General features: G+C 47.2%; 1 protein-coding gene across 1 annotated transcript in view; it reads right to left on the reverse strand.

Moving 5' to 3' along the window:
* Positions 1-25985, reverse strand: part of MIA2 (MIA SH3 domain ER export factor 2) — a 143721-nt gene that overhangs the window by 11126 nt on the left and 106610 nt on the right. The window contains exons 18-27 of the mRNA XM_088464616.1: positions 25273-25390; positions 23423-23469; positions 20728-20818; positions 19762-19900; positions 19167-19268; positions 18872-18932; positions 12679-12714; positions 9260-9327; positions 6588-6667; positions 5245-5274 (exon numbers count right to left, since the gene is read on the reverse strand). Coding sequence (XP_088320742.1) covers positions 5245-5274; positions 6588-6667; positions 9260-9327; positions 12679-12714; positions 18872-18932; positions 19167-19268; positions 19762-19900; positions 20728-20818; positions 23423-23469; positions 25273-25390 — 772 coding nt within the window. The remainder of the gene's footprint in view (positions 1-5244; positions 5275-6587; positions 6668-9259; positions 9328-12678; positions 12715-18871; positions 18933-19166; positions 19269-19761; positions 19901-20727; positions 20819-23422; positions 23470-25272; positions 25391-25985) is intronic.

Raw genomic sequence — 25985 nt, forward strand, 5'->3', positions numbered from 1 at the left:
CAAGAATCACATTCTCACCAGAGGGAGACGGAAAAAAACAGTGACCAGTGTAAAGCCCATCTGCAGTACAGGTGCGACAGGGCGGGAGTCCTGTGGAACCCTATGGACTTCGTAGAAATAGAGATAACAAAGGTAAGTTCTTACCATATCTCTTATTTTCTACATCAGGGTCCATAGCGTATCCACAGGATACCTTGGGGATGTCCCAAAGCACTATCCTTTAAGGGTGGGGACGCTCCTGTGCTGAAAGGAGAATCCGCCACCCGAAGGAAGCATCCTGAGAGGCAAAGGTGTCAAACGCGTAATACCTCACAAAGGTATGGACAGAGGACCACGTGGCAGCCTTGCAGATCTGGACTGCAGAGGCACCACGTTGAGCTGCCCACGAAGGACCCACAGACCTAGTGGAAAGAGCCCTCACAGAGGATGGAACCAGAAGGCCTTCATGAAGATAAGCTTCTGAAATGGCCATACGAATCCAACCTGCCAAAGTTTGCTTTGAAGCAGGCCAACCCTTTTTACGGAAGCCATAGGACAAACAAGGCGTCCGACTTCCTAAAAGAAGAAGTGCGGTCAACATAAATCCTTAAGGCCTCCACAACGTCCAAAGTGGCCTCACCCACTGAAAGATCAGGTGAGTTAAAAGCCGGCACAACGATTTCCTCGTTGATATGGAAACTTGAAACAACTTTGGGAAGGAATCTAGGACGAGTGCGCAGCACCGCCCTGTTCCTATGAAAAATCAGGAAAGGGGTCTACAGGAGAGAGCCCCTAAGTCAGAAACACGTCTGGCCGAAGCAATAGCCAGAAGAATATTGTTTTAGCTGTTAGCCATTTAAGGTCCACTGAGCCCAGTGGTTCAAACGGCGGTCCTTGGAGAGCCCTCAGGACCACAGCTAAATCCCAAGGTGCCACCGGTGGAACAAAAGGTGGCTGAATTCGAACACCACCTTGCATAAAGGTGCGCACATCAGGGATTGCAGCAATCCTATGATGGAGCCAGACTGACAGGACAGAAACCTGCACCTTCAGAGAAGCAAGGCGAAGCCCATGGTCTATCTCTGGAAGACCCCACCTGTCCACCAGAAGTTGAAAGACGTCCTGGTGCAGAGACCATTCCCCGGGATGAAAGTCCTGGCGACTGCGAAAGTCCGCCTCCCAGTTGAGGACTCCTAGGATGAATACTGCTGATATGGCCGGGAGATTGCGCTCCGCCCAGACCAGGATGCGGGACACCTCTACGAGTGCCGCCCGACTTCGGGTTCCTCCTTGCCGATTTATGTAGGCCACGGTGGTGGCGTTGTCCGACTGGACCTGCACGGGGTGACCTTGGAGAACCCGATGTGCCTGCTGGAGAGCATTGAAAACCGCGCGGAGTTCCAAGATGTTTATTGGAAGCTCTTTTCCGCTTGAGTCCACCTGCCCTGGAACAAGGTGTGGACCCGTGACAGCTCCCCAGCCCCGAAGGCTGGCGTCCGTTGTTAACAGGACCCAGTTCGCCACCCAAAATGGACGACCCTGGTTAAGGTGGGTCGTCTGCAACCACCAGGCTAGAGACAGGCGAACCTCCGGAGTGAGCACCATCGTCTGGGACTTTAGACTCTGAGGCAGTCCATTCCATTTGGAAAGGATCAATTGCTGCAGAGGTCTGAAGTGAAACTGGGCATATTCCACCATGTCGAATACTGACACCATGGAGCCCAGTAACCTCATCGCCGAGTGCAGAGACACTCGGCGACTCTGCAGACAACTGCGAACCCTCAACTGTAAGGCAGAGATCTTTCCCCCCGTCATAAAGATCCTCTGCTGTCTGGAGTCCAATAAGGCTCCGAGGTGCAGAATCCTCTGAGACGGGATCAGGGTGGACTTTTGCCAGTTTATTAACCAGCCGTGACGTTGCAGTACTGCAATCGTCAGGTCCAAGTGGCGTAGAAGGAGCTCTGGAGATCCTGCCCCCAACAGAAGGTCGTCTAGGTACGGCAACATGCGGACTCCCTGCAGCCGCAGGTAAGCCGCCATGACCTTGGTGAACACTCGTGGTGCTGTCGCCAGGCCAAAAGGTAACGCCCGGAACTGGAAGTGATCGTTGCGGATTGCAAACCTGAGGAACTGTTGATGGCGTAAAAGAATAGGGACATGCAGGTAAGCGTCCTGTATGTCCAATGACACCATGTAATCCCCAGGTTCCAGCGCCAGAATGATGGACCGTAGGGTCTCCATCCGAAACCGCGGCACCCGCAAGGACTTGTTGAGGGCCTTGAGGTTGAGAATCGGACGGTACGACCCATTGGGTTTCTGCACCAAAAATAGATTGGAATAGGAAACCCTGGCCCCTCTGGGAGAATGGAACAGGCACTATAACTCCAGCCTGGAGCATAGTGTGCAAAACCTTCCGCAGTTCCAAGGCTTTGTTCCTGTCTAATGGAAGACCCATGGTGAAGAACCGGGATGGGGGCCTGTGCCGAAAGGAGAGGGCATACCCGTGAGAAACCACCTCGTGAACCCAATTGTCTGTCGTGGTTAACGACCAACACTGGGCGAACAGCAGCAGGCGGCCTCCCACTTTGGGATCCCACAAAGGGAGGACCGGACCGTCAGGCCGCAAGTTTGTCATCTGACTTAGGGGCCGGACGTCTGGTACTCCAGGCCTGTTTCCTGGGCTTGGCCGATTTCTTGGGCCCAGCCTGTCGGGGAAAAGACTGTGCCATAGGCCTACCCTGGGCCCTGTAAGGCCGAAAGAACGACGTACCCGAATTGGAGGGGACCGCAGCAGACGGGAGACATGCAGATTTGGCTGCCGCCAGCGTGGCTACAATTTTGTCCAGATCCGGACCAAATAGGACTTCTCCATTAAAAGGCAAAGCTTCTAAGCCCTTTTTGGAATCAGCGTCCGCCTTCCAAGATCGCAACCATAAGGTGCGACGAGCAGCAACAGCTGCCGAAGAAATCCGAGATGTGAGGATATTGATATCCCAATGCCGCTTCATTGATGTAAGTGGCCGAATCCCGGAGATTGCCTACCAACTCCGCCTGTTCAGCCGAACAGTCGGAATCCAAAGACGCCTCCAAACTATCAGCCCAGCGCTCCATAGCTCTGGCTACCCAACATACGGCCATAGCCGGTCTGGATGCCCCCCCCCCCGCAAGGGAATAAATGGACTTTAGGCAGATCTCCACCTTGCGGTCCGTAGCATCCTTCAAGGAGGACATGGGCAATGTGGCACTTCAGACTAGGGCGTGTCCCATGAGAATCCACTTGTGGAGGGGATTCCCACTTAGAGGTTCTTAGCTGTGGCTTATCCGTTTGCGGACAATTATTTTTCTGGGGAGGATACCGTTTTACTGGGTGTTTCCACGCCTCCTCTAAATGGTCTACCAACTGACCCGAAAGAGGAAACACTGTGGCGTTACTCTTAATATGCTTAAAAAAGGCATATTTGGACTTGGACACCGGAGGATCGTCATCCTCAATAACTAAAGCCGTGCGGACTGCCCGAATAAGGCCAGGAATATACACCTTTGATTTAGCGTCCGACTCTTTAGTACGGAGAGGTTCCTGGTCAGATAGATCCAGAATCTCCCCATCATCAGACGTCACGTCATCATCCTCATAAGGAGCGGACAGAGACGCCACCGGCCGCTTATGTGGCCGCAACACAGACTCCCCTTGTAACACATCCGACAAATGCTGTACAGAACTTGTCAGAGAATTAACCCACGCAGGCTCCTGGGGAACCTGAGGAGGGGAAATAGGGAGACTGTGGGGTACCATCAGTTGTCTCGGGAACCCCTGCATGGGTGACGACACCACTGACTGCTGGGACAATTCCATCTGAGAAAACGCAGGTGGCGGCGCTAACTGGCCCACTAGGGTTGTAAGCGCTTTAGCGAAACAAGCCCAGGGAGGTTCCTGTACCGGAGGCGTGACAGTAATTGGCCGCGCCAATAAATAACACTGCCGACATAGCCCCTCCGCGTTACCCTCCCCCTCCGCTATTGGTACATTGCACTTAGTACACATAACCTGGAGAGGAAATTCACTCTCAGACATGATGGTAAGTATGTGACCCCTCTCACTGATACTCGTTAGTATAGTGGGAGAACCACCCTGCAATCGCCGCACCGCAAGGGCTTTAGCAGAGTAAGACCAGGGACAGTGAAATGGCTGACAGTAGAAAGTGAAAGTACAGGCAGCAGCGCTAGCAGAAGTCACATACAATGCAGAAGAAATTAATCCCTGCACTATCAGCGCTGATCCTCAACTACACAGAGTCTAGTACGACACAGCGCTGGATACACTGACCTTAAGCCAACGGAGGAGAGGTATGCTGGGGGACCCAGACCGTGATTCCACCGATCAGCAGCTCCCAGCAGCGTTCACCATGCAAAGATGGCCACCGAGGAGCAGAGAGGAGGCCAGCCTGGGGGAGGAGCGCTGCCACAGGACCAATCGGCAGCGCAGAGAGGGCTGCATGCAGCGGGGGAGGCACCGGCTGTGTACAGGGAAGGTGTGCTCCCCTGGCATGCAATTAACCCCTGGGACGCCGCAGCGCTTGCCAATCAGCTGCGGCCCGCTGTCCCAGGGGGATAGTGGAAGCGCAGGTTAGGTACCTGGCTCCACGCTGCAGCAAATCCCCAGGGAGCCCCCTGCCTGGGGACTGTGGACCATGTTCTCAGCAGGGACTGCTTACCTGCTCCTCTTGAATCCGGCCATGGTCCAAAGCATCTGGGGTCACCGCTAGCCATGACCCCAGATCCTTACCAGCATCCCCGGATCAGTACCGGCGTTCTGGTACCGGCGGGGGTGTAGGGGAGACAGCATGGACGTCAGCAGTGACTGTCCATGCTGTACTCCCAGATGTGCAGCCACAGCTGCCTTGAAGAAAACTTCAGGGGCTATCCTTAGCCCCCCTCTAAACAGGTGCTCCGACTCAGAGCCGGGCACCAACGAAACTGAGATGCCTTGGCTCGGGGGCGGAGTATAGGAGGGGGACCCTAGTGCATCCTGGGAGGCTGAAAACGTAACTCTATGGTGCCCGAAGCCTGACGTCATCACCTATACCCCAAGGTATGCTGTGGAACCCTATGGACCCTGATGTAGAAATAACTAGTAATAATGATAATGATGTGAGGGACCCTCTGGCTCTTAGAACGTCACAGTAGAGCATTGAACCTGGCATCCAGACACCAAAAGACTAGAAGTTATTGTCACTGCATGCAAGGAATCAGCATAAACATATCTACCTTGGTGGTTAATATAAACATCTGCATAGGCTACCAGGAAAAGGGAGAAAAACACAAGATCATTTACAACGGGTACCCTCAGACAGTGTAAGACATCGGTGCCTGACCACATATACAATGACGGTTCAGATCACAGTGCAAAAATGCAGATTTACTTTGTAGTCATTTTTTTTTTTTTTTTTATTAGCCTTCCGCAAGCCCCAATGGTCGTCGTGTCCACTCAGCACAAACCATATACATGGATGACTAGTAAAAGGTCAGGAAAGAGTTAAGCATCTATTTCTGGATGATATAACGGCTTTGACGAAAGACACTGATCAAAGCCAGACGACCTGAGGGTGGAAGACCCCTTTAGGCAAAGCTACGGGAGGACTTTATGAAATTATCAGTGTCAGATGGGGTGTAAAGCTGGCCACAGACATAGCGATGTGCTCACGATCAGCCCATGTGTACGATTTCTGTACGATTTCCCCTGAAACTCTCCCCGGCAGCTCTGCGACCGATCTGGTGTCCTATCTTCATATGATCTCTCCTGCAGTCAGACTGTCACAGTGCGTCGCCTCCTAGATTGTCAGATCTGCCCTACTGCATGGCAGATCTGACGATGCGATGTGCGACCAGCAGGGACACGCATCGCATTGTGGACTCAGGATTTGGCGATATTTTACACGATCGGTCGTTCCAATGTGTCAGAATCGGCCACATCGGGTAAAATATCGCTATGTGTGTGGCCAGCATAAGGTTACTAAATCAGTACTGACAGGATAACGCTGTCACACAGCACATACATAACATGTTGGATTATTAATTCACTTTCATGCAGAGCTGCGTATGACCTCAATCTCCCTGCTTCATGTTCTGCGGCTTCCTGAAGCTGCTGTGCTGGTTATGACCCAAGACAGTGTCCTCGAGTCCAGACGCCAGGCCTGGCAGCAGGCATTACACAGGGAGCTAGACAGGAACATTATATTGCTCAGGAAACGCACCTAAACCATTATATTTGTCATTGATTTACAGAGCTCCACATTATCCAGCAGGAAAACCCTACCTAAAAACAGGGACATAAGGCAGACATAAGAAACACAGAGAGGGAGGGCCCTGCTCGTGAGAGACCATCCACCCCAATATTGCTTTTATGGGCTCTACATAGAGAAGGGATTTTTTTACTGATGTTCATAAATTCAAAGCTATTGAAATGCTTTCACGTAAACCTGTTGCTACAACACTTTACATACATTTCCCCAGTGTTACATGTAACAACGTCTGCACAACATACGCCAATGTAAAGGACAAGGATAAAATGACCCTGAAAATAATAATGAGGTGAGAAATGATCCTCTTACCTCTGCTGATCGCTTGGATCACATCCAGGGCAAAGGGATCTTTTTCCAGGAGCTCCAGTTTATATTCCGCCTCAGTTAACCTGCAGATTAGGAGAATAAAGAGAAGTGTCAGGAATTGCAAGAGTGTGAGAGAGGGTCTCAGGAATTGCAAGAGTGTGAGAGAGGGTCTCAGGAATTGCAAGAGTGTGAGAGAGGGTCTCAGGAATTGCAAGAGTGTGAGAGAGGGTCTCAGGAATTGCAAGAGTGTGAGAGAGGGTCTCAGGAATTGCAAGAGTGTGAGAGAGGGTCTCAGGAATTGCAAGAGTGTGAGAGAGGGTCTCAGGAATTGCAAGAGTGTGAGAGAGGGTCTCAGGAATTGCAGGAGTGAGAGAGGGTCTCAGGAATTGCAGGAGTGAGAGAGGGTCTCAGGAATTGCAGGAGTGTAAGATTTCTGTTTACAAATCTACTAAGTTACATAATAGTGAGCTTTAAGCATTCAGCTCCATATATGAATAAAATAGAGATACATAGACAATGACATGGAAGTATATAATGTGGATATATGGAACAATCCAAGCTGAACAGCAGCAGTCGATCACCTACTGTACAAGAGAAACACATATAGGTGTATGGGGGGGTAGTGATATATAGCACACACCACCCGTATAGAATAAGGGAGGCATATAGCACAGTGATATATAGCACACACCTCCCGTATAGAATAAGCACATATAGGTGTATGGGGGGGTAGTGATATATAGCACAGTGATATATAGCACACACCTCCCGTATAGAATAAGGGAGGCATATAGCACAGTGATATATAGCACACACCTCCCGTATAGAATAAGGGAGACATATAGCACAGTGATATATAGCACACACCTCCCGTATAGAATAAGCACATATAGGTGTATGGGGGGGTAGTGATATATAGCACAGTGATATATAGCACACACCTCCCGTATAGAATAAGGGAGGCATACAGCACAGTGATATATAGCACACACCTCCCGTATAGAATAAGGGAGACATACAGTACAGTGATATATAGCACACACCTCCAGTATAGAATAAGGGAGACATATAGCACAGTGATATATAGCACACACCTCCAGTATAGAATAAGGGAGACATATAGCACAGTGATATATAGCACACACCTCCCGTATAGAATAAGGGAGGCATATAGCACAGTGATATATAGCACACACCTCCCGTATAGAATAAGGGAGGCATACAGCACAGTGATATATAGCACACATCTCCCGTATAGAATAAGGGAGGCATACAGCACAGTGATATATAGCACACACCTCCCGTATAGAATAAGGGAGGCATATAGCACAGTGATATATAGCACACACCTCCCGTATAGAATAAGGGAGGCATATAGTACAGTGATATATAGCACACACCTCCCGTATAGAATAAGGGAGGCATACAGCACAGTGATATATAGCACACACCTCCCGTATAGAATAAGGGAGGCATATAGTACAGTGATATATAGCACACACCTCCCGTATAGAATAAGGGAGGCATACAGCACAGTGATATATAGCACACACCTCCCGTATAGAATAAGGGAGGCATATAGCACAGTGATATATAGCACACACCTCCCGTATAGAATAAGGGAGACATATAGCACAGTGATATATAGCACACACCTCCCGTATAGAATAAGGGAGACATATAGCACAGTGATATATAGCACACACCTCCCGTATAGAATAAGGGAGGCATATAGCACAGTGATATATAGCACACACCTCCCGTATAGAATAAGGGAGACATATAGTACAGTGATATATAGCACACACTTCCCGTATAGAATAAGGGAGACATACAGCACAGTGATATATAGCACACACCTCCCGTATAGAATAAGGGAGGCATATAGCACAGTGATATATAGCACACACCTCCCGTATAGAATAAGGGAGACATATAGTACAGTGATATATAGCACACACCTCCCGTATAGAATAAGGGAGACATATAGCACAGTGATATATAGCACACACCTCCCGTATAGAATAAGGGAGGCATACAGCACAGTGATATATAGCACACACCTCCCGTATAGAATAAGGGAGACATATAGTACAGTGATATATAGCACACACCTCCCGTATAGAATAAGGGAGGCATATAGCACAGTGATATATAGCACACACCTCCAGTATAGAATAAGGGAGACATATAGCACAGTGATATATAGCACACACCTCCCGTATAGAATAAGGGAGACATATAGTACAGTGATATATAGCACACACCTCCCATATAGAATAAGGGAGACATATAGTACAGTGATATATAGCACACACCTCCCGTATAGAATAAGGGAGACATATAGTACAGTGATATATAGCACACACCTCCCGTATAGAATAAGGGAGGCATATAGCACAGTGATATATAGCACACACCTCCAGTATAGAATAAGGGAGACATATAGCACAGTGATATATAGCACACACCTCCCGTATAGAATAAGGGAGACATATAGTACAGTGATATATAGCACACACCTCCCGTATAGAATAAGGGAGGCATATAGCACAGTGATATATAGCACACACCTCCCATATAGAATAAGGGAGGCATATAGCACAGTGATATATAGCACCATGATGAAGCAGCTCACGCAGTTACATCCATGATTAGAGAAGCGCTGTACTCACTTTTGTCTGAGATGTGCAGCTTCTTTCTTGACGTCAGACAAGTACCGTTCGGCCGCCCGTGCAGTGAGCTGGATGAAGAACACACAGAGTGCATGAAACTTATTGCATTCTCCAGAGACATGGGGGGTGCTGGGGACATCTGCATTTGTATTAAAATATATTAAGATACGAGATCTGTGCCCTCCTGCTGCGCACAACACTGAGGGGAACAGGGAGTCACAGGGAGGGGACATGTCCTTATTTGCCAGCGCAAAGATCAAATCATAGAAATGTTGATTCATTGGATAATCCCTGTAACTAACAGACACAGACACAGACACACAGACACAGACACAGACACAGACACAGACACACAGACACAGACACAGACACAGACACAGACACAGACACAGACAGACACAGACACAGACAGACACAGACAGACACAGACAGACACAGACAGACACAGACAGACACAGACAGACACAGACAGACACAGACAGACACAGACAGACACAGACACAGACACAGACACAGACACAGACACACACACAGACACACACACAGACACAGACAGACACAGACACAGACAGACACAGACAGACAGACACAGACAGACACAGACAGACACAGACAGACAGACACAGACAGACACAGACAGACACAGACAGACAGACACAGACAGACACAGACAGACACAGACAGACACAGACAGACACAGACAGACACAGACAGACACAGACAGACACAGACAGACACAGACAGACACAGACAGACACAGACAGACACAGACAGACACAGACAGACAGACACAGACAGACACAGACAGACACAGACAGACAGACACAGACAGACACAGACAGACACAGACAGACACAGACAGACACAGACAGACACAGACAGACACAGACAGACACAGACAGACACAGACAGACACAGACAGACACAGACAGACACAGACACAGACACAGACAGACACACACATCACTGGTGAGGGGGATTTTTCTTTTTTATGGGGGGGGGTTTAGAGTAAGTTACATTTCAGAAACACAGAGGACACTGTCTGAAACTTAAGTTATGTTACAAGTATATTATTGTACTAAAACAACATTAGATGCTGTAACAAGCAGATGATGTTGGGAAAACAAAACATGTTTCTGATAAGCACAGTGGGGGCAGCTATGTTGTTGGTAACAAAAATCTCCATGAGAACGTAATTTATCAATTCACCAGGTGACCGGAAATGCCTCAGTTACATCACTGCTGTAGTGCACAGGATGCCTCCTTAGTGATGTCACCGGTTCCTAGTGCATAGGATGCCTCCTTAGTGATGTCACCGGTTCCTAGTGCATAGGATGCCTCCTTAGTGATGTCACCGGTTCCTAGTGCATAGGATGCCTCCTTAGTGATGTCACTGGTTCCTAGTGCATAGGGTGCCTCCTTAGTGATGTCACCACCTCCAAGTGCACAGGATGCCTCCTTAGTGATGTCACCACCTCCTAGTGCACAGGATGCCTCCTTAGTGATGTCACCGCCTCCTAGTGCACAGGGTGCCTCCTTAGTGAGGTCACCGCCTCCTAGTGCATAGGGTGCCTCCTTAGTGAGGTCACCGCCTCCTAGTGCACAGGGTGCCTCCTTAGTGATGTTACCGCCTCCTAGTGCACAGGGTGCCTCCTTAGTGATGTCACCGCCTCCTAGTGAATGGGATGCCTCCTTAGTGATGTCACCACCTCCTAGTGAATGGGATGCCTCCTTAGTGATGCCACAGCTGCCTAGTGCATAGGGTGCCTCCTTAGTGATGCCACAGCTGCCTAGTGCATAGGGTGCCTCCTTAGTGATGCCACGGCTGCCTAGTGCATAGGGTGCCTCCTTAGTGATGCCACGGCTGCCTAGTGCATAGGGTGCCTCCTTAGTGATGCCACGGCTGCCTAGTGCATAGGATGCCTCCTTAATGATACCACCGCCTTCTAGTGCAAAGGGTGCCTCCTTAGTGATGCCACTGCCGCCAAGTGCATAAGGTGCCTCCTTAGTGATGTCACCGCCTCCTAGTGAATGGGATGCCTTCTTAGGGATGTCACCGCCTCCTAGTGAATGTTTTTACGAGCTCTATTTTTTGAGCTACACTACTTGCACTATACTGTATGTACATTAGTAATATAGTCATAGTGAAAAGCTATTTTAAAATAATCTGATATTTTCTTGATTGAATTAAAACAACTGTTTATTTTCTAACACAAATAAGAGCACAAAACGAAACAGCATACGAAACACACAGCAGACAAAAACACACAGCATACAAAAACACACAGCATAGGAAACAAACAGCATAGGAAACAAACAAACATACATACAGCATGGGAAACAAACAAACATACATACAGCATAGGAAACAAACAAACATACATACAGCATAGGAAACAAAAATACATACATACATACAGCATAGGAAACAAACATACATACAGCATAGGAAACAAAAATACATACATACAGCATAGGAAACAAACAAACATACATACAGCATAGGAAACAAACAAACATACATACAGCATAGGAAACAAACAAACATACATACAGCATAGGAAACAAACAAACATACATACAGCATAGGAAACAAACAAACATACATACAGCATAGGAAACAAACATACAGCATAGGAAACAAACATACAGCATAGGAAACAAACATACAGCATAGGAAACAAACATACAGCATAGGAAACAAACATACAGCATAGGAAACAAACATACAGCATAGGAAACAAACATACAGCATAGGAAACAAACATACAGCATAGGAAACAAACATACAGCATAGGAAACACACATACAGCATAGGAAACAAACATACAGCATAGGATAGTACTATGTAATATAGGGGCCTATACATGGGGGTGCTTTCTCTTTGCTTGGCGCTTGTACTCCTCCTCTGGGGCGTCTCTTGTCACTGTCACCTACCCTGATATCTTTGTGCCATTGCTGAGATGTCTTGGTGGAATCGCTCCCTATGCTGTCACTCAGTGCACCACAGTTATCTTGTGGGGGGGGAATCCCGTGAATCGCATATATTTGAATAGGGGAGGGGACAAATAACTGATTTAATTGGGTCATTAGGCCCCGCCCCCTCTGTGCGGAACGCAGATCGCTGGTAAGATTCTCTCCATTCTGCCCACGTCACTAGGAATACCCCGACATCGTCATAAATGGGCTATATCTCGCAACTCAGAGCTAACAGAGTTTTACATGTCATATTCATTCTTTGCATGCTGACATCAATTAGAAGTAACTATTGTCACATCGGAAACATTATCATTGTTGTGCAGTATAATGAGCAGTTTGCACAAATGCAAGTTAAACTGAACACACATGGAAACACATATGGATCCATGGATTGTGAGAGGGGTGTATTAGTGACTACATGTGGGAGGATTAACACTCACCCAGTTATCATGAGATTTCTTTTCATATGATGTGACCTGGGGGGAATAAAGGAACATTTATTTTACAGAAATCAGTTCTGTTCTAAAATAAAACTTTGTAAAGACTCCAGAAATAGTTTATGGTCTGTAGTTGTAATTACAGAATTTTATCAGTTATTGGGGATGTGGTCTCAACACTGACATCGGAATCTCGACAAGGGACTTTTGATAGGCGTTGAAATACCGATGCCGATTTTAATCCCAACGCCGGAACACTGAAAGACGCCAGCCCGAATGTGGTAAGTCCTGGGCGCCCTTAGAGTTAGGCGCGTGGGGGGAGGGTTAGGGAGCGTAGCGGGGTTAGGTTTTGGGGGAGGAGGTTAGGTTTAGGCACCTCTAGGGGGGAGGAAGTTAGGGTTATGTTTAGGCACGTAGGGGGGAGAGACATAGGTTTAGGCACTAATGGGGTGGATTAGGGTGCAGGGTGGGGTGGGTTAGGGCTGGAAGGGGGCAGGGTAAGTATACTTACCCGATCCCTGTCGGGATACCAACCATCGGGATGCCGCTGTCGGTATTCTGACAGGAGGAATCCCGACAGCCGGCATTACATACCCATTCCGATCCGTTGTTTCAAGTTACCGAGCGTATAAATGCTTTTCAGTGAAAAGACCACAAAACAATAGACTGTATTCTACGCTGACCCCTTACACCACAGGTTACAGAACTCTTTCTCCCCTTAATAAAAAAAAAAAAAACACAAGATTCCGAGGTCTTCTCCATGTCTAATTATTACAGACATCTGAATAGAATTACTCTGGATGAAACTTTTACATTGGTATAAACCATAGGTCCTGCAACAGCTGAACTGGCCCATCATACATAGTGGGAGATGTATCAAGCAGTGAAAAGACAGAGAGGAGGACCAGTGGAGACGTTGTTCATAGCAACCAATCAGCTTCGAGGTAACATTTAAAAAGTACATTCTTTAAAATGATAGGTTGAAGCCAACTGGTTGCTATGGGCACCTTCTCCACTGGTCCACTTTTTTACTCTTTACACTGTTCGATACATCTCCCCCATAGATGCCAGCACCCATCTACACTTTCCAGGGACAATTTGTATATTTGTGCTTCTAATTCTAGTGTATATTATATTTGTTATACCGTCCCTGTGTATTTCTTTAGTCTGCTTGTAAAGATGGATCACGTCATGGGGGGGAAATGGCACCATTTGTCTGAGGATGACCTGCATCTATGTTTATAAGGCAAGCGAGCTGCACTTAAGTGTCACGAGAGAGGCATTCAGACCCTCAGGGGGATATTTACTGAAGTGAGAGTTTTTAGAAGTGCAGATGTTGCCCATAGCAATCAATCAGATTCTAGCTATTATCTTCTAGAACAAGGGACTTCAACCTTTTACACAGTGTGGGCCACATTAAAAAATTCAACGAAGCCCGAGGGCCACTAAGCTATACACCACACAGCAGCACAATCTTGATTCACCCAATTCACATTACACCACATAGTCGTGTCCCTTATTCATGTATGACACACAGCAATGCCCCCTTTTACACAATGCCCACATTTGTGCCCCTTACACATAATGCCCACAGCAGTAGAGCCCCTAATGCAATGCCGACTGTAGTGATGCCCCTTATGCAGTGCCCTCAGTAGTGGTAGTGCCCCATGTGCAGTGCCCCCAGTAGTAGTAGTAGTGTCCCATATGCCATGCCCCTAGTATTGGTAGTGCCTCATATGCCGTGTCCCCAGTAGTGGTAATGCCCCATATGCATTGCCCCCAGTAGTGGTAATGCCCCATATGCCGTGCCCCCAGTAGTGGTACTGAAGTGCTCCTTATACAGTGCCCACAGTGGCAATGCCTCTTATGTAGTGCCCCAGTAGTGGTAATACCCCTTATTCAGTGCCCCCAGTAGTGCTGCTATTATGCAATGCCCACAGTGGCAATGCCTCTTATGTAGTGCCACCAGTAGTGGTAGTACCCCTTATTCAGTTCCCCCAGGAGTGGTGCCCCGCATGCAGTGCCCCCTATACAATGCCCCTATTAGTGGTGCCCCAGTATTAGCACCCCCAGTACTAGTTCCCCCTAGTATTAGTGCCCCTAATAGTAATGCCCCCTAGTATTAGTGCCCCTAATAGTAATGCCCCCTAGTAGTAGTGCCCCTAATAGAAATACCCCCTAGTAGTAGTGCCCCTAATAGAAATACCCCCTAGTAGTAGTGCCCCTAATAGTAATTCCCCCCAGTAGTAGTGCCCCTAATAGTAATGCCCCCCAGTAGTAGTGCCCCTAATAGTAATGCCCCCCAAGTAGTAGTGCCCCTAATAGTAATGCCCCCTAGTAGTAGTGCCCCCTAATAGTAGTGCCCCCTAATAGTAGTGCCCCCAATAGTAATGCCCCCAATAGTAATGCCCCCAATAGTAATGCCCCCAATAGTAATTCCCCCTAGTAGTAGTGCCGCCAAATAGTAATTCCCCCTAGTAGTAGTGCCCCTAATAGTAATTCCCCCTAATAGTAATGCCCCCTAATAGTAATGCCCCCTAATAGTAATGCCCCCTAATAGTAGTGCCCCCTAATAGTAGTGCCCCCTAGTAGTAGTGCCCCTAATAGTAATTCCCCCTAGTAGTAGTGCCCCTAATAGTAATGCCCCTAATAGTAATGCACCCTAGTAGTAGTGCCCCTAATAGTAATTCCCCCTAGTAGTAGTGCCCCTAATAGTAATTCCCCCTAGTAGTAGTACCCCTAACAGTAATTCCCCCTAGTAGTAGTGCCCCTAACAGTAATTCCCCCTAGTAGTAGTGCCCCTAATAGTAATGCCCCCAATAGTAATGCCCCCAATAGTAATGCCCCCAATAGTAATGCCCCCAGTAGTAATGCCCCCAATAGTAATGCCCCCAGTAGTAATGCCCCCTAGTAGTAATGCCCCCTAGTAGTAGTGCCCCTAATAGTAATGCCCCCTAGTAGTAGTGCCCCTAATAGTAATGCCCCCTAGTAGTAGTGCCCCTAATAGTAATGCCCCCTAGTAGTAGTGCCCCTAATAGTAATGCCCCCTAGTAGTAGTGCCCCTAATAGTAATTCCCCTAATAGTAGTGCCCCTAATAGTAATGCCCCCTAATAGTAATGCCCCCTAATAGTAATGCCCCCTAATAGTAATGCCCCCTAATAGTAGTGCCCCCTAATAGTAGTGCCCCCTAATAGTAGTGCCCCCTAATAGTAGTGCCCCCTAATAGTAGTGCCCCCTAGTAGTAGTGCCCCCTAGTAGTAGTGCCCCCTAGTAGTGCCCCTAATAGTAATTCCCCCTAGTAGTAGTGCCGCTAATAGTAATGCCCCCTAGTAGTAGTGCCGCCAAATAGAAATGCCCCCTAGTAGTAGTGCCCCTCATAGTAATTCCCCCTAGTAGTAGTGCCCCTAATAGTAATGCACCCTAGTAGTAGTGCCCCTAATAGTAATGCACCCTAGTAGTAGTGCCCCTAATAGTAATTCCCCCTAGTAGTAGTGCCCCTAATAGTAATTCCCCCTAGTAGTAGTGCCCCTAACAGTAATTCCCCCTAGTAGTAGTGCCCCTAATAGTAATGCCCCCTAATAGTAATGCCCCCTAGTAGTAGTGCCCCTAATAGTAATGCCCCCTAGTAGTAGTGCCCCTAATAGTAATTCCCCCTAGTAGTAGTGCCCCCAGTAGTAGTGCCCCTAATAGTAATGCCCCCTAGTAGTAATGCCCCCAATAGTAATTCCCCCTAGTAGTAATGCCCCCCAGTAGTAGTGCCCCTAATAGTAATGCCCCCTAGTAGTAGTGCCCCTAATAGTAATGCCCCCTAGTAGTAGTGCCCCTAATAGTAATGCCCCCTAGTAGTAGTGCCCCTAATAGTAATGCCCCCTAGTAGTAGTGCCCCTAATAGTAATGCCCCCTAGTAGTAGTGCCCCCAGTAGTGAAGCCACTTACAAATAAAAACAAAAAACTACTACTTACCTTAAACCCCGCTCCAGTGTCTGCTGCCTCCGGTCTGCCCGGCTGCTCTTCTGACTGAGCTACGGAAGAGACGTCATGACGTCGCTCCCGTAGTGCACTGCATACACAATACTCAGGGCCTGATTCAGACCCGCTCGTAAGCTGGTAGATGGTGGCCCAGTGAGAACGTCACTCGCTCCGGGGCTCGCAGCAAAACGGGGCGGCTGTTGATGTTAATCGACAGCTCACCCAGTTTTGTAGGCGGGTAGAGGGGGTGGCTGAAAAAACGGAGGCGTTCCCTTAGGAACGGCTGCCGTTTGTGGGCTGCCCTACTGACATCATTAGTGATTAGAGCAGGAAGTCCACTCGGGCTTGCGAGACCTGAGACCCTACCACAGAGTCTCCTCGCAAGCCCGATGGTCGCGATAATCGCGACCATCTCCTGGCCGCTCACACTAGATGAGGGTGGGCACCCTCATCTTAGTGAGCGGACAGGAAAAAATAAATACTCTCCGCCCTGATTCAGAGTGTGCGCACGCAAATAGCGAGCGCCTCTGAATCAGGGCCTCCGTACGGTCCACAATCCCAATGATAAGCTAAATATTGCTTATGTGCGAAAGGAGGTACGCCCTGTCAGCCATGAGTAGAGATGTGTTCGAGCTGCATATGACTCGGGCATCGCCTGTACTTCCGGGCGCTCCGCTCTGGTGTATGCGCAGAGCAAAACCATGAAGGCCCAACCCTGCATCAGCGCCAGTGATATTAAATTACACGATGTTCATTTCCATTCAGTGGTGTTTTCGGTGGGTGTGATATAAGAGACAGACCGTAAAAAGGTCGACAGTGTCTAGATAGACACCAGATGTTAGACAATAGGTCAACAGGGACAAAATATCGACACAAGAATGGTTGACATTTTTTTTTGCTGGTTTTTTTCTAACCTTAATTTTCACCCTAACCCCCCCCCCCTCCTGGTGCCTAACCCTAACTCCCCCTCCTGGTGCCTAACCCTAACTCCCCCTCCTGGTGCCTAACCCTAACTCTCCCTCCTGGTGCCTAACCCTAACTCCCCCTCCTGGTGCCTAACCCTAACTCCCCCTCCTGGTGCCTAACCCTAACTCCCCCTCCTGGTGCCTAACCCTAACTCCCCCTCCTGGTGCCTAACCCTAACTCCCCCTCCTGGTGCCTAACCCTAACTCTCCCTCCTGGTGCCTAACCCTAACTCTCCACTAGGCCCCTCTGACCTGAAAGACTGAACGACTAGCATTCAGACCTTCAGGTCGCCAAGGTGTGGTGCCCGCACTGAACGCCGTTCACTAATAGTCATTCAGTGAAGGAGCCAGACCTCCTAAATCTGAACATGCCAAACCTGACGAGCGTTGTCAGGTTGACCAGCATGTTCAGTAGATAGTCGGGGACAGCAAGGACCCAGCGTGCACGCGCAACGCTGGTCCTTGCCTGCTATCCATTACCCGACTTTGTGAACAATGCGACCAGTCGGATTATGGATAGGCCCCTTAACAGTCCCTTCTAGTGCCTAAACTTAACCCTCCGGAAAATGCCTAATCCTAACCCTCCCTCCAGGAGCCTAACCCTAAAGCTGCATACACATGATTTTTTGAACGATTATCGTTAAACAATATCGTTTAACGATAATCGTTTGAAAAAATCGTTCACTTTCTGAGTCAAACAATGAACGATAATCATTCATGCACGTTCACGTTTGTAGTTTAGTCAGACTTATCAACTCAACGATTTTCATTAAGGGAATATGCAAAAATCGCTTGAAGTTCAAAAAAATCGTTCATTACACTTTAAAAAACCTGACAGAAAATCGCTCATAAAATCGTTGTGTGTGTTTGCAGTTTAACCATCGGGGCAAGTGCCTAACCAAACCCAAAAATAACGTGGCAAGCATTTTTAGGTCGTGTTTTTGTACCGGTCTACCTTCTTACATGGCGACCTTTAGTATGTCGACCTTTTGTCCCTGTCGACCTATTGACTGTCTAACATCTGGTGTCTATCTAGACTGTCTATCTTTTTATTGACTATCTATAGTCTGACACCAGTTTTCTGTAACCAATCAAATTGAAATTCATATCTTGTGGGGTTTGTTTTTGGTCTTGCGCAGGCTTTTTGTTTTCATTGGAGAACATTTTGCTTGTGGATAATTAACAAGTGTATATATACTACATATGTAAAGTTTTGTCAAGGAATGAAAAGCTTTGCAAACAGGATATTACTGAAACTAACCTGGCTTTGGTAGGAGGAGACCGTCCTCTCCGTCTCATCTTCCAGTTCTGTTACTCGTGTCCTAGGGAAGAGCAGACTGCTCAGTACTTAGCACCTGGCAGGTAACGCAATGACGGAAGGCCTCCTACACATGGTGCTGATAAAGCGTCTGCAATGCGCACGCTCCGTTACAGCGAATTGAAGCCCTATGCGCGGGCACTCGCTGTGTACAAAGGCAGGAGTAGGAATACGAGGCATTGGGACAGGGAGCGCCGTATTGACCCCTGAGGGTGCGAGGCCTAAAACAGAGTCTTACTTGACGGTGACAAGCTCGCTGGCGGCCAGGGTCACTTTCTCATCCGCTTTGCACAGTTTTGCTTCTTTCTGAGTCCTTTCCTTTTCTTGTACAGTAAGTTTTCTGCAAGACAGACGGCTACATTCACATAAAGCACATGTTCCCTTTTTCTTTTAGTTGTAAATAAGAGACTCACAGGATCCAGAGAGCAATGAGACAATTACAGGAATAATTACTGTCCACATGGAAGTACTTTATGTCCCACATTCCCTCTGCTCCCCAATATATTACTTTAGATGAAACAGAGGAAGGTGGCAGAGTAAGAATATACAGCAAAGACCTCGCCCACGGACCGCTGCCAATGTCTGGACATTAAACGAGGAGGAGGGGGGATGAGACGTAGCAGCTAGACATGATATCAGTTACTTACTGAAGGACAAACATTTAAACAAGTAAAATAAGATCCCCAAGTACAACCCGACAATGGCCTATCGGAATAGCTGTTGTGGACACCGGTGAGTAATATACAACGACCCTTCTGTTGGACTCACACCTATTGTGACTGATTAGAAAGGTTCCACCAGTGCCGCTGTGCTGGCCTAATTACTAGTTATACCTGTGAAGTTTTCGTTCATTTTCCTGATACACTTCCGTCATGACGCTCATTTTCTGCTTCAGCTTCTCCAATTCGCCATCTAGCTGCTCCTTTTCTAGGGCCACGGACCGGTTTGTATTGCGGAGATTTGTGATACACTCTGCACATGAAGACACAATGACAGACTCAGGAGATGATACAGACCCGCTCGCTAGGATGCGTTCGCTCGCAGCTGCCGATGGTTCGCATTGTGTGTGTGCATCGCAGTGCGCGAACCACTGCGAGAGATCGGGAAGCGTTCGCTCGCTGCGCAGAGATTGCCCAGCAGAGTGACAGGAGAAGCCGTTTGTGGGTGGTGACAGGGGCTGGACATTAAAAACGGGGAAGTGGAGGTGTGAACGCAGGCGTGCCTGAGCGCCCCAACGCCGTTTCAGAGACGTGCATAATTTAGAGGGAGCGTCACAGTACACGTCACCTTGTTGGATTTTACACTGAAGTGCTCGCGGCAGGGTATGGTCATCCTAAAGCGCTGCGATCACATCTGATGTTACCCGATGTACCGATGGTTGCATACACTTCCTAGAGATGACGTGCGCAAGTGGGAGTCTGTATACACAATGTGATCGCACACTAAGACATAGTGGGCGTGCTAATGCCTTGCTATGCGATCGCCCTGCCTACGCAATTTGCATACGCTGGGTGCGAGAGAACACATTTAGCGAGCGGGTCTGAATCAGGCCCTCAGTCCCAAAGTTACAATAATAATTCTGGTAGTTGCTAGTGATGCAGACAGTGGTGGGCAGGCAGCGACCATGCACTGCGGCTTATGAATATGTAATGAGAAAGTAAACTTGGTCATGAGGTCAGATTTACACAGCGTGTGTACTGGATGATTGTTCATTTTGTCCTGATATATTACAATACAGAATAAGTGTATAGCAATGGGGCAGCCACCCCCCACCCCCCTTATATACAGGTATTACTTACCTGCCAGCTGCTCCTTCGCCTTCATTTCATCTGAGAGATTATCATACAGCTGTTTCTTCTCAGACCCAACACTCTTTAGTGAAGCATTTAACTACAGTAATAAAACACACAGATCTAAGTCAATGATTACCATGCCGAGCGCCACAGCGGTGCTTCCCAACCCCGGGCCCACCAGCAGGTCATGTTTTCTGGAGTTCATCTATGTTGCTGGGCCAGTAATTATCCCACCTGCTTCCAAAGACAAAAACCCTCAAAACATGGCCTCTGTTGGGGGTATTTGAGGGCTGAGGACCACAGAAAGTATAAACATATAAAAAATGCTCTTCTTAACCATAAGCTATACATGGACTGGCTAGTGATAAGAGGTCTTCTCAGATGGTAACGAGCCACGTCTCTAGTAGTCTAATAAATTAAACCAAACAACCATTTGCTGGTAAATATGGATTACAGCCCCCTCACTTCACCAGATATACAGGCAGTGGCCGCGAAGAAAAGAATGGTTCAACCAACCATACTGAAAGGGGGCTCATGTGTTAAATGACATCAGGGATAGGCAACCTGGGACACTCCAGCTGCTGTGGAACGACACATCCCAGTTGTGCTGTTAGGGCATGCTGGGATGTGTAGTTCCACAGCAGCTGGAGCGCCACAGTTTGCCTACCCCTGCACTAAATCATGGTCAGGGTCATGTAAATTGTACTGGCCTAGACAGCCCAGCTTGCTAATGTTTCAGTAGAACGCGGTCAAAGGCGGCGTACGCAAGAAACGCAGAGGACAAAGCATCAGGCACAGTACATACATCAGGACAGTGATACTCATAACACTAAGGGCACATTAGGCCGCAGATCACCTGACTGCAAATGTTACGCTGTGGAGCAAGAAGCCAGTTTCATCTGTCCTCCCTACTCTCATCTTTTCAGTTTACCTCCCAGTTTTACAATTCTTTGATTGCAAGTTCTCACGAGCAGGGCCCTCCGCCCTGCCTTATCTTTGTGTCAGTGTGCTCTTACTCAGAGGTACACTCAGTGACACTGATCCCTTCTGTCTGCCCTCCCCAAACACGAGTCGGCAATTGCTCCTGATATAACCATATCTCATTTTCTCACGGTTTGTTTTTTGCCCCTGAAATGCCCGTTTGATCCCCTTTCATATTGTATTGTTTATCCTATTGTATTCTCCATGTAAGGCGCTACGGGCACTTTGCAGTGCCTTATGAATATGAGAGAGCAACAATTGAAAACAGCGTGAAGCGAATGGCAGATCACTCATCACACTCAGCAATTCACGTTACCATGTTCAGCGATTTTGTGAGCTCCCTCTTCTGTGTTTTGTCTTCACGAATACATGTGTCTTCCGTTAGCAAACGCAACTTCATGCATAGCGAAGGCAGAAGCGGGTGCAGCATGGTTACTGGGCACAGAGATTAATCTGAGGCTACAAAGCAAAGGTGGTAGGCAATATGGTGAAATGGCCAAATGGATTATTCTTCACCATGTTGTCAGCAAAAAGACAAGTCCACATATGGTGCCAACCTAAAGAACTCTAGAACCAGGTCATTCCCTGCTTAATACCGAGAGATCATCAGTGATGCAGCCTTCCTGTCCTGGCCAGGTGGAAGGTGCGATTTCCAGGATAACATGTCACCATCATCTTCAGAAGGCTATGTTTGGTCACCCAACTGTGTGACATTGATGTTCTCCATATGTCATTGGCCATCTCAGCCACCATATAAACCCAATAGAGTATTTCATGGATATTCTAGAATGCCGTCTGAGACCAAGTGCCCCCACCCCGAATCACCACGCGCCTACTGAGTGACTTCCTTCTGCTACCCACCTGTGCATCTCCAGATCTTCATAGACCATGCTACCAAGCATACAGACTGCGCATGACGAATGACCGCCCTATTTGGTGATTACATATTAGGATTTTCACTATTCTTGTCCACTACCTGGATCACTGACAGAGCAAGGGGTAACTTTGTCTGGATATTCCTTGCAAGACCAACCTAGATGACATACAGGTGTATTGTCTTGGAAATGCACAAATACTTGGACATACACCTAAATATCACAGCCAATCTTGTGCAAATAATACCATATTGCTGTATATGGCACGGAGAACACAATGCACAGTATTCATCCTATGGAATATAGATGACAACACTTGGTGCACTAACAGGGCACAATAAAGTTTGAAATGGTCCAGCAGCTTTCAGATAATCCGGTCCCCCACGTATCTAGGATGGGGCGATGTGCTGCCATCTTACTAAATAATCCTATGGCTACAGGTGACTCTCAGGCCTTTAAAGACATTTAGCCTGGCCTCAGGGATTGAAAGCAGATGTGGTGCCATGGAGTTTGCTCAGTCTATGATCTTGTTTCCTTCTGGATTATGATTGTAGTAAAACAGCTACAAGAGCCTATTCCAAACAGTTTGGTTATCGGATGTCCCCCAGATTGCATGTCAGAGAAAACCCTATATTACTACACTCTCTATACTGGGAGATGCCCACATAAGAATGAACTTCCCTACAACCTGTGCTAGCTATATACAAGTCACCTGCAGCCAAGTCACGTTTGGCCCTTGTCACATACTGGACGGGTGGAACGATTGATAAAACTATGGACACAAACAGAAGGAAATGGACTGTTCTCCTACATTCATAGTGGAATTTAGAAATAATGACACCTACCATTGCAGCAAAGATCAACTTCTTTATGGTTTGTTTCTGAGGATCCCCTAAAATGAAGATTAAACAAAATGTTAGCAAAAAGCGCACCCATCCTCATCCAGTATTCTCACAAGTGCATATGTAAAAAAGTCATTCCAGGAACCTAATCCGCCTTTCATTACGGTGAGAAGAGATGATTCCACATTATCGAACTGTTCCTTTAAATACGTTGTCAAACCGTTACATAAACAACCGGATTCTAAGGGGCCAATCCAATTAGGTGCAAATTGCGAGGTGCTATTTTCACTTTGAATTCGCATTTTGCAATCCAATTAGCAACTCGCACCGAGTCAGTCAGACTGAATTCGCAATTTTCCACTCGCACCTCCCTGAGGGTGAGATGGAAAGGAAAATCTTTATTTTAAAGGTAAAATGTTGGGACACTGTGCTACCCCTTGGACACCCCCCATAATGACTAATTAGGCATTTGGAAGTTTCCAATTAGCTTAATTAGTCCAATAATTACATGTAATTTTTTGGGATAAAAAAAAAAAAAGTCCTCAAATTAGCCCAAAAAATCTACTTTGTTAGTTTAGGCACCCCAAATGTAATTATAATAATTTTTTAGTTGAAAAATAATGGTTTATCATTTTTTTTTCAAGGTGCCCTCAAAGTACCCGAAAATCAATCCTATTCCTACTGTTTTTTTGCATTTTTCGTTTCATTCGTTTTAAACTAAAAAAAAAAAAAGTTTTTTTTACAATTTTCTTGCATTTAAAAAAACAAAAAAAAATCAGCCATTTGACACCATTTAAAAACCTACAGTACCTTCCTAATGCCCACAAACAGCCTTCTATATGGTCCTGCTAACAAAATTATCCATTTTGGGGGGTCCAGGATGGTCTCCCCTCATTTACATGCTTTTCTCTCAAATCTCGTTTGGCAGTCAATTCGCACCCCTCCGCTGGGAGAAGAGTGAATAAACATTGTTCATTGGATTGGAGAATTATTGGGAAGGCTTTTCGATGCAAAGTGTGTGAGTTTCAAGAAATAAATGTGCTGCTCGCAATTCGCACCCAATAGGATTGACCCCTAAGATGGTCTGGTCACAGGCACAAATAGCGAGTCTTAGCATTTCTGCAATTCACACAGGTATTTATGGGTCAGACAAATCTTGGGCGGATCTCGTGCTTGGAATGGGCGTTTCAGGGGGGCACTGGCCAGCAACGCTCCTGGTGCTCACAATCCCTCTCATAGGAGTTTAGCCAGAGTTCTGTGCCATTCGGAGTCGTGTGTACGGGGAGGAGGGCCTGTTCCCAGCGTGGGGCTGGAGCACGTGCCGATACTCAGGATAACAGTTGCGGCTGCGGGGTGGCTTCCCGCTTGTAGCCGTACACATCCGCGTATTAGCATAAGGTAGTAAATCTGGTTCCGATGCATCAGGCAAACACAGCCACTGTGTCTAACACAGAATAATCAGCCGCATCACCTACACGTGTGAGTGGTTTTAAAAGCTTCATATGTAACAACTTGGATTTTAGGTTGAGTGGTACTTTACGTATTGGGGCGTAGATTCCTCAGACTCCCCCATGCGCTCCACGTTACTTATATAAGGCTCCTACTGGGCTGAATGCTTAGCTGTCTCTTCTACCTACTGTAGAATAAGCTCATCATTTACAGGAGCCGAATCCCTGTTCTAGTGACACACGGGAGATGGTTCTAGGCTCTTATGCATTTCCTCCATGCTACCACATGGTGACAGATCCATAACCAGAGCGTGGCGCAGAATGAGTTAAATGTAAACTGAAAAGACTTTTGTACAGTAACATAGTATGTGCCAGACATGGGGCTTATTATGTCAGGTTCCTTACCCAGGGGTTCTCCGTTCTCAAAATCCCACTTAATACAGGAGATCGTGTCGTCATCCTCAATAAGCTCATCCACCTCTGAGATCCAGTCTTTCATCGTCAGCAAACTGTCCACTAGTGACTGCACAAAGCTAAGAGTATCAGGAGTAGGTCATACACAAACACAGGTCATACAGAGAACATACAATAGTCATACACATACACCGGTCATACAGAGAACATACAATAGTCATACACGTCATACAGAGGACTAGGACATACAACGGTCATACACATACATGGGTCATACAGAGAACATACAATAGTCATACACATACACGGGTCATACAGAGAACATACAACGGTCATACACATACACGTCATACAGAGTACATGGATGTACAACGGTCATACACATACACGGGTCATACAGAGGACATACACATACAATGGACATACACGTCATACAGAGGACATGGACATACAACGGTCATACACATACACGGGTCATATACAAACACAGATCATACAGAGAACCTACAACGGTCATACACAGTTCATATAGAGGACATACAACAGTCATACACATACACGGGTCATACACATACAACAGTCATACACAAACCCGTCATACATAGTACATGGATATAAAACGATCATACACATACAACGGTCATACAGAGGACATACAACGGTCATACAGAGGACATACAACGGTCATACACAAACACAGGTCA

Source organism: Taudactylus pleione, unplaced genomic scaffold (genome assembly GCF_031769625.1).
Source record: "Taudactylus pleione unplaced genomic scaffold, aTauple2 ptg001720l, whole genome shotgun sequence".
Taxonomy (NCBI): domain Eukaryota; kingdom Metazoa; phylum Chordata; class Amphibia; order Anura; family Myobatrachidae; genus Taudactylus; species Taudactylus pleione.